This window comes from Arvicanthis niloticus, chromosome X (assembly GCF_011762505.2).
Source record: "Arvicanthis niloticus isolate mArvNil1 chromosome X, mArvNil1.pat.X, whole genome shotgun sequence".
Taxonomy (NCBI): domain Eukaryota; kingdom Metazoa; phylum Chordata; class Mammalia; order Rodentia; family Muridae; genus Arvicanthis; species Arvicanthis niloticus.
Genome location: NC_047679.1, coordinates 13,084,088 through 13,093,961, shown reverse-complemented (window position 1 = coordinate 13,093,961; position 9,874 = coordinate 13,084,088). Strand labels below are relative to the sequence as shown.

Here is a 9,874-nt window from a genome sequence, read left to right as displayed (position 1 = left end):
CAGGCAGCTATCCCAGTGCTAGGGAGCCTCTAGAAAACAGACTATGAATTCCTGGTGCTTTCTGGTCTAGAACAGACACATCTTAGAAAACTTGTCTCTAAAGCCTTAAGGGTGGTGAGCAAAGGAAGCAGTGGAGGGAGGTACCTTTGCCCACCTTGGGCCTACACCTGTTCAGAGGTCCCTCCCCACATACACTCACATGTACAGGAACAGACATGCACACACTTTCAAGAATCACCTGCTCAGAGGTCCATACATAGACACACACTTGAACCCACACACACACACACACACACACACATACACACACACACACACACTTTCAAGAATCACCTGCTCAGACTCAGAGGTCCATACATAGACTCACACTTGTACACACACACACACACACACACACACACACACATACACACACACATTTTCAAGAATTACTGAATTCCTAGCTGTGTGGAGGCCAGGCAAGGGCACAGGATGTGAGGAAGGAGGCTCCTGACATGGGACATGGGATCCAAGACTTTAGGGAGTGCTGCCCCAGAAACAGCTTGCAATGGGGTTGAAAAGAGGCTTGGAACCAGGAGTCCCAGGGTTCCCTGACTGGGAGACTCTGCAAAATGTGACCAGGGGTTATGTGAAAGTGTTTAAGACCAGGGCTGAACCAACATGGTCGACAAGCTGCAGAAGGGGACCTGTTGCAGAAGGCAAGCTGCATGTGACTCAGCAAAGATTCTTCTGGCAAGACTCTCATTGCTCATTCTGGGGACACCAGGCCTCCTGCCTATAAATAAGGCAGTGCACTTCATGATGGGAACCGAGTGTGACACAGGGGCCTCGACCCCTCAGCTCAGGCATTTCTCAGGGAGGGCCTGGCGCCCTTTGCTTCCAGGTCTGGCTGAGACACACACGTGGTGAGGACCCTGTGCAAAGTCCCAGTTGGGTGCACCTCCCCGGCGCACTGGCAGCTACAAGCTTCCCAGTCCCAGCGGTGCGGGGCGCCTGCGCAGTGGGCCGGCGGCGGCGCTCTTTGCGGGAGTCGGGGACCCCCGCCTCCGCCCCTCCGCTCCTCCGCCCGTCGCCCTCCGGCGCGCGCGCGCACGCGGACCCGGCCACGCGCGCGCACGCGCCTCACCTCGCTCAACCCCTGGCGCGGCAGCAACGGCGGCGCCGGCGGTGGCGGCGGAGCGGGGGAGCGGTCGAGCGCGCGCGTGAGCGAGCGAGCGCGGCGATCGGGAGGGCGGGGACCGCGCACGGTCCACTCCGGGGCTTTGCGGAGGCGTGGGCTCTGGGCTCCCGGCTCCGGGCGGCGGAAGCGGCGCCTCCAATCAGGCGGCGGGCTCGCGACCCTCGGCGCGCCCGGCTGGTGCTGCCTGCCCCGCGGACCGACTGACGCGCCGGCTCGCCCCCGCCCGCCCCCGCCTCGGCTTCCCGGGCTCGGCTGAGACTCCGATCCGCTCCACTCCGCTCTCCTCTCTCCTCTCCTCCAGCCTCGCCAGGCCCTCTGCGTGCCAGCTGAGCTCCTGGGCTGCGCGCCGGCGGCCCGCTCGCTAGGCAGCTGCAAGCGACCTCCGAGGCGGCGGCGGCGGCGGCGGCGGCGGTGGCGGCGGTGGCGGCGGCGGCGCCGAGGATGAAGTGCAAGCCGAACCAGACGCGGACCTACGACCCCGAGGGCTTCAAGAAGCGCGCCGCGTGCCTGTGCTTCCGCAGCGAGCGCGAGGACGAGGTCCTGCTGGTGAGCAGCAGCCGCTACCCCGACCGCTGGATCGTGCCGGGAGGGGGCATGGAGCCCGAGGAGGAGCCGGACGGCGCGGCGGTGCGCGAGGTGTACGAGGAGGCGGGAGTCAAGGGGAAGTTGGGCCGCTTGCTGGGCGTCTTCGAGCAGAACCAGGACCGCAAGCACCGGACCTACGTGTTCGTGCTCACCGTCACCGAGCTGCTGGAGGATTGGGAAGACTCGGTCAGCATCGGCAGGAAGCGCGAGTGGTTCAAGATCGAAGATGCCATCAAGGTCCTGCAGTGCCACAAGCCCGTGCACGCCGAGTACCTGGAGAAACTGAAGCTGGGCGGCTCCCCTACTAATGGGAACTCGGCCGCCCCGTCCCCGCCACAGAGCGAGCCCTAGTATGTACCGCTCCCGCCCGGACTCCTGCCTGTCGCCTCCCCGCACTTGCCTCCTGCCTGCCAGGGGAGCACCTCTCCTGCCCTATGCGCCCGCCTGCCAGCCCGCACGGGCAGGAGGGAGGCTTCTTTTGTTTCCTTGGCAGGCAGACCTCTGAATCACGCTTGCAAACTGTCTCGGTTGCCAGGCGCTGTTTGTAGACAATTTGCACGTTTTTCAGATGCTTTTCCAATCGCTTCTTGGTGACACTGTAAAAATCTTGCGGTCAGCCACAGCTGCATGGGATTTTGGGAAAGGTGCCTTAACTGCTTGCCTTGCTCTTGGGGGGTGTGCGTGTGTGTATGTGTGTTCACGTGTGCGTCAGTGTATGCTTGTGTGCCTATCTGCTCTGTGATGTTTTTGTTTGGATGGTTTTTTCCCTTTAAACAGCCTTTACATGTGTTTGCGCGTAGCGTGCGCGCGCAATCTTGTTGTAAGGCTTCTGGTTTGTTTCCTAGTGAGGGGGCCTTTAGTTTTATCCACTGGGAAGAGGCACTTGAGCTGGGGAGGGAGGGGGCTCCTTTTTTGGTTCTTCTTGTTTTGTTTTGTTTTCTTGTTTTCCCCTTCATGGCCTTGCTTCTTGGCAGTGACCAATTCTTGGTTGACTCAGATGATTTGTTTGAAAATAAATGAAGAAAAAGAACAGTTGGTGCGTTACACCTTTTCCTTTCTGCACACAGGACTTTTAGCTTACAGAATGCCATCTAATAGGCCCAGCGCAGCAACTCCGTGTTTTTTTCATATGACCGAAAACTATTTTAATTTTCAAGAAAAATTTACAGCTAATGATTTTTCATTCCTGATTTCAGATGTCCTATATAATTTACAAGCTGTGACCCTGGCAGAAGCGATATTTGTAGAGAATTCCTAATTAGATACTTTTTTGGAGGGATAATTGTGGTTAGTCAGTTGTTTTAGCCTGTGTACCCAGCAGCTTCCAACGACTTGCACATTTCTGGATACTGTTTAAAAATGGTAGTTTTCTCCCTGCATGTCCAGTTCGAAATAAAGTAATTTATATTTGAATTGTATTTACTGACGTCCCAGATCAAAATCCCTGACTGTCAGTTAATCTTGGAGTGGAATCTTTAATGTGATTACATGTTTACAGTCATTCAAATCATTTGAATGAGTTTATATTCTTGCTGCTCAGCCATTCTCAAACTGTGAAGACACAGGAACCACATATCTCATAGACCCAGAGTAAAGGTTTCATTACTTACCACAAACCTTTTGGTTGCTATATTATTGTTGCTCTTACCTTGATAGTTGTTTCAAATAAGGAGTCACCTGTAAGGTATACCACATTCTCTTCTGAAACTCTGATCGGGTTCCCCTGCCTTGTCTATGTAGGTATTTAGAAAGCCTTTTAAAAGACAGGAAAGATCACTCCATATTTAATATGAGCATTTTCAAGAAACATCTGAGATGAGAATGATAAATGTATTTGGGGAATTAATAACTGTGTAAAAGAACTAACTTCACTTGAGTTGGAGCTATTTACTTTTTATTCTTCAGAAAACTTTTCCTAGATTATGTTTTGATCAAACTCTTTGCCCTGTCCCCAGTCCTCCTCACTTTCTCACCCACACTCAAATTTGTGTTCCTTCTTGCTCAAAAACAAAATCAAGGAAACAAAACCCACAAAAGAACAAACAGCAAATCACTACAAGATAAAAGCACACAAAATAACATGGAGTCTGTTTTGCATTGGTCAGTTGGTCAACTATTCCTTGACCATGAGGCCTACCCTGGAGTTGAGTTGATAGACATAGTGTGACTCCATTAGAGACACATGCTTTTCTCTGTCACAGCAAATACCTATTACAAAAAGCTTCTTGGTTAGGGGTGGGACTTTCTACTTGCTTCCCCTTCTCCATACTGAGATTTTTGTGTGGCTCGGATTTGTGCAGGACTTGTATTTGCTGTCACAGGCTCTGTGAGTACTTGTGTTCATCAACCCTGCTATGTCTGGAAGATGCTGTTTCCTAGGATCATATACTACTTCTCACTCTACAACTTTCCATTGAATCCACTTCCCCATAGATCTCTGAGCCTCCAGGAAGGGTATTTAATAAAGAGAGCCCAGCTCATTGCTCTCAAATTACATTTTTAAACATAATTACTGCTAAAACTTTAATAGGGCATCATCTTTATAAAAAGATGGTTTTTCATTTAGTTCATGTACATACCAAGTTTGAATCAATTGGTATTTCACAAACATATGAAGTCTATCAGTATCCAGCCCCTGAAATTTACACTTTTTGTTTCTAACTCCTTATCACAATACAGGGATTCTTCTGTCTTTTAATACCAGAGATAATTTTGGTTTTGAACTGTATGTGGCCTGGTTCTTACTGACTTAATGTGTAAGTTGACATTTGGAGTATTCAAATGTTTTTCTCCATTTTGCTGGAGTTATTTCAAAATTAGTACTGGTTTAAGCTTCTAAAAGTGGGATCTTTGCATTTTTTTTCTAAAGAAATGTGGTTTCCCTTTGAAAATTTTTCTTTCAGATTTAAAACATAAAGCCTAATTTCCAAAATATATTTTGATCTCTCATCAAAGGAAAGAGTATATGACTAATTTGAAGCACTTCTTTTAATTCTAATCAAAATGGCATTTGCTAGTTAAAAAGTTTCTAGGAGATTCTGTGATTTTTATCTCCATTAACCTGAAGTTCTCCATTCATCTAGCAGATAAAATGGATTTGGTTTTATGGTATATTTCTTTTTATAAAAGCCTTAGAAATGCTTTCAGAACTGCATTGGAAGCTTTGCTTGTAATTGCTGCTAACTAGAGTCAGCAATTCATCAACTTTTAAAATTAAATTTGTGTGTGTGTGTGTGTGTGTGTATGCATGTACACACACATGCATAACAACCCTCCTGCATATACATATGTGTGTGTGTGTGTGTGTGTGTGTGTGTGTGTGTGTTTGGGTGGGAGAATGCCCTTGTAGAGCTATGGAGGTCAGAGAACTCTGTGTGGGAGTGGTGTCTTCTTCCACCATGTGAGTCTCAGGAACAGAACTCATGTAGTCAGGGGTTGGCAGCAAGTACCTTTACCCACTGAGCCATCTTGCAGGTCCTCTTCTTGCATTCTTAAATTATGTATTTCGCATCATCAAAATGTATTCATAATTCATTATTGAGAATTGTTTGCCTAAAAATATGCTGTGACTTTCCCCCTTTTTAAAAAAAACTACTGGGTTTCTTTAGGTTTGGGTTTCTGTTTCTTTGAAATTTTTTTAATATTCTGTGAAACATAGCCATGTCAGAGAAACCACAAACTCCTAGGAAATTATTTTTACGTTTAAGATTTTGTCAATAGTCCCAGATGGGAACAGGTGACCAGGGAGAGTGACCAGGGAGAGTGACCAGGGAGAGTGCTACGTCATTTTGCATACTATTTATACTTAAATATACAGCTCCAGTGTACAGCCAGCTTTCAGTTGAAAAGGAAAGATAATTGTGATTTGCAGACATCAACTAGAAATTCATTTCCTATTTGTTGAAGTGTTTTGTTGGTAACTAGGATTTTTTTTTTCTCACGTCCTCATGCATGCTGAGTGTGCACTGGACCACTGACTTCTACTCACTGCTCCATGAGAGAATATTTTGTTTTTCCAGATGCACAAAGAATAAACATGTTAATATAGATTTATGTTAATATAGGTTTGGATGTATACTGGAACAATATAACCTTGCCTGTACTTTAAAGAAACAAACTAGAACTAGGAAATTTACTTTTATAATCCATTGGATTTATTACTTTGTACAGATTTATTTTAGATGATTGATATAAAAGGTTTATCGTTGACAGTATGGGTTCATTTACAAAGGTTTCTATAAGAATGCCTTATAGGATCTAGAAGAGATTTTCCCCTGGCCAGAATTTTTATCTTCAGGCATAATATTTTCCTGGTAGTTCTCTCATGGTACTATACTGTATGGAACATGTTTAAACACTTGAACAAACAGAACTGTGAGAATTCAGTATGGCCACATGACATTTTTATGAGCAAACAGGAGGGAAAAGATACTGCACAGGGACTTGGAAGTCAGACCCAGTTGTAGTTTTTACATTGTAATTTCATCCAAGTTACCAGATCATCCATGTGTACAAGTTTTCTCTTAAATCCATCATTGTAGATAATGCATAGAGATACTGTGTAAATATCTCTAGTGAGATACTCTTTTTAACTGGATTAAGACACTTCTGTGTAATGGTTAACAGTTTATTTACTGTGTGGCTACCGGACTGAATTATTCCTGTAAGTGTAGATTCTAGTCTAAAAGGTAGAATTCATAAATTTTTTTTTGCATCTTCATTGCTAATTCCCTTCTGGTAATCACTGGTTTCTTATTTTTTATTGGTAGACGTGTGTGTCTGTGGGTGTGCATGTGCATGTATGTACACTGCACTTGCCTTAGAGCCTGCGAGGGCTCTCTAAAGACCTAGTGATTGGTGCACCTAGTCTGTCAGTTGCAAGAATTGAATATATGTTGGCTTCTTTTTCCAGATGAACAGAGACATGCTCAAGATCACACTGAAATCATCATTGATGTGAACCCAGTATTCAGTGGTATTATCAAGTTCACCGGAGCACCTTTAAGGTTCCCAAGGAGACCGCTCATCTGGTTTTCCTTCTATATCTTGGAACACTCCTCTGTCTATCTTACCAACGTTTTTTGCTCTGGTTGTTGTACTATTGTGTGTGAACGAACTTAATTCAGCACCTATAGCCTTTTGTTGTGCTTTTCTGATGTGTCTGCCTTCTTCATTAGACCTTTGAGAGCAACGACTATTTTTCCTTACTCTGCATATTCTGTATCCAAGACACTACTTGAAATATGGTTGGCATCACTGGAGGTCTTTGATTCTATTAATATTTTGTAATCTCTTTGTGGCTAAACATTTCCCTTCCAATCTGGTGCTAGTAGAGTATGCACTGTCTGAGCACCATGTGTGTAGCTCATGTGTATTAGGTGTTGCAGAAACATTTCAGGACAGTTTGACATGTTCCCGGAGAAAAATTAGTACTCATTCATATGTCATACCACACAATGGCTGGCACAGTTTTAATATTATGTCATCATTTAGGGTAACATTTTATAGAATTAGTCCTTCACCTAACAACTTTAGTGTTTTTGTACTGTTGTTAGTTTGCTTAAAATTTTATTCAAAAACTATCACTTGCTATAAAGGTAATTGTAACACATTACAATGAAAACCTATTATTGTGAATTTTTATAAAAATAAATTTTAAATTAATATACAAAGAATAATACATTTAATTTCTTTTGCAATGCTCTACTTCTGAAATGTCACCTTAACATTTCCTTGCATAAAATGCTGGATTTTTTTTTTTTTTGGTTTTGCAGATTTAATATTCTGTATTATTTGATGGTGAGCATGAAGAAAAACTGCTGTTGAAGCAGTTTTCACAGCTAATTGTGCCATTTAGTTGCCTAAGTGTCTTTTGCCTCTCTCACTGTTTGAGTTGGCTGTAGTTCTTATCCCTTTCCTAGTACAGTCAGCTGGCTCCTTAGTACCACAAGCTCCCTGCATGTTTGTGCAGAGGAGAGTGAGTGCTAGATTGATGTCCCTTAGAAAGGCTTCAGGGAAATAGACTGCTGTAAAGGGGAACACAAAATGAAGAATTTAAATGAGGGAGCTCAGTTCAACTCTTTCCAGAAGAATAACTTTATGCCAAGACCAAGGACATTTCACAGAGTTTTGTCACAGGGTGCGTGATGTCAACACTCTTACTCTGCTCATCCTAAGGGTTCCAAAGAGGTTCTGATATGGTTGGTGGTTGCGTTCCACTTTTTCATTATAAACCATTAGATTGGGAAAGGCTTGAATGCCAATATAGTATTAACACCCTTCCTCATGGTACCAGTGAAATGTATTGTGTCCCCATATCTTACAGACTTAAAACCACACATTCTAATTTACTGGAGTTTCTATTTGTGATATGTACTGTGGATTTGCTTTCTAAAGAAACCCTTATCTTTTAGAAAACTGTACTGAAAATTTACAGAGATGCTACTGTCATTCGCTTCAATATAATCAGGGTGGTATATGTTTGTATATAGATGAAACAAGATTGACTCTGACTTGATAATTGCTGAAGCTGTGTGATAGATGTTTGAGAATTCATTATTCTCTATACTTTTGTATATGTTTGAAATTTTCCATAATAAAAATTGCAAAACTGTATTTCTTAGAGTTTACTTGTAGGCCACCTTTCCCTTTTAGAATCTAAGTATATGGATGGCTGGTCAGAATAAGAATTCACAGCACAGAAACATAAGCCTATTCTTCTTTTAAAATGGTAGCTTTTCTTCTTAAGCTAAACCTGTTGCTATCTGTGCCTTTCTTTCCAAGAAGTTTTTTTCTTGGAAATCTTCCAGTTAACATACGCAGAAGGATCTTAGTTCACCCAGGATGCAATATGTAAGCAGGGGACATAAGCTAAAGTGCAGATGGAACATCATTTAATGTGTGTGTGTGTGTGTGTGTGTGTGTGTGTGTGTGTGTGTGTGTATACACACCCTTCTGTGTGCTCTCACATGTGTGTGCATGTGCAAGCACTGCATGAGGTCACCAAATCCCCTGGAACTGGAGTTAAGAATGCTAGTAAGCTCCCATATGGGTGTTTGGGACCCAGCCCAAGTCCTTTGCAAGAAGAACAGCAAGTCCTCTTAACTGCTGAGCCATCTTTCCAGCCCCACAATTTTCTTTGAAAATACCATGTTCTAATTAATCTTCATAAAATTTTGAAAATGAAAAAAATGAGTAAAAATTATACATGATCCCTCTTGACAGAGATAACCAAACTTAAAACAAAACAAAACATACAAGTGGGGCTGGGGCTGGAGAGATGGTTCAGCAGTTAAGAGCACTCGGCTGCTGTTCTTCCAGAGGACCCAGGTTCAAGTCCCAGCATCCACGTGACTGCTTACAACTGTCTGTAACTTTAGTTCCAGGGTACCTGGTACCCTCACACAGAACCACGCTATAATCCACCGAGCCAAAGAAGTCAAATAAAAGTCTAACTGAAGATGGTTAAGTCCTCAGAAAGAAAGAAAATGCATATTCAATGTGGATGGACAGAGAAAGTGTGTGGGAGAGGGGATAAGGAGCTAAACAGGGAGATCAGATAGGGAGAGCATAAATGAGTGGGGGAGGGGACATCTCTAGGATGTGCCAGAAACCTAGGGGGACAGGGTGCTATTGGAGTGACTCTAGTGGAGACTCTTAGCAGTGGGAGAGATGGATCCTGAAGGGGCCGCTTCCTGTGCTAGACAGGACTCCCAGAGGCAGGATAAAGTTAGCAACCCACCCACAAACCTTCAATCCAAAATGTGCCGTACCTACAAAATGTGCAGGGACAAAGATGGAGCAGAGACTGAGGGAATGACTAACCAATGACTGCCCCAACTTGAGACTCATATGGTCAAGAACCAACCCCTGATATAACCAATACTCTGTTATGCTTGCAGACAGGAGTCTAGCATGGCTGTCCTCTCAGAGGCGTTGCCCAGCAGGCAATGAAAGCAGATTCAGAGATCCACAGCCTAACATTAGACCGAGAGCAGAGAGTGTTGTGGAAGAGCTGGGGGAAGGACTGAGGGACTAGAGGAGCACAGGCACTCCACAGGAAGACCAAAAGAGTCAAATAACCAGAACCCTTGGGGGCTTCCAGAGACT

General features: G+C 44.5%; 1 protein-coding gene across 2 annotated transcripts; it reads left to right on the top strand.

Annotated features, from left to right (window-relative positions):
• The first annotated feature begins 1,219 nt into the window (after positions 1-1,219).
• Positions 1,220-8,380, top strand: LOC117694881 (diphosphoinositol polyphosphate phosphohydrolase 3-alpha). Of its 2 annotated transcripts, XM_034485907.2 has the most exons (2): positions 1,222-2,115; positions 6,678-8,380. In XM_034485907.2, coding segments are annotated over exons 1-2 (495 nt in total). In that variant the 5' UTR covers positions 1,222-1,621; the 3' UTR covers positions 6,679-8,380. The 2 variants fall into 2 exon arrangements, with proteins under 2 accessions (XP_076774299.1, XP_034341798.1); XM_076918184.1 differs by lacking the exon at positions 6,678-8,380 and having other exon boundaries at positions 1,220-6,667.
• Positions 8,381-9,874: the final 1,494 nt, after the last annotated feature.

Excerpts from the sequence above, each read along its gene's own strand:
- LOC117694881 (XM_034485907.2), top strand. The coding sequence starts at position 1,622 with ATGAAGTGCAAGCCGAACCAGACGCGGACCTACGACCCCGAGGGCTTC.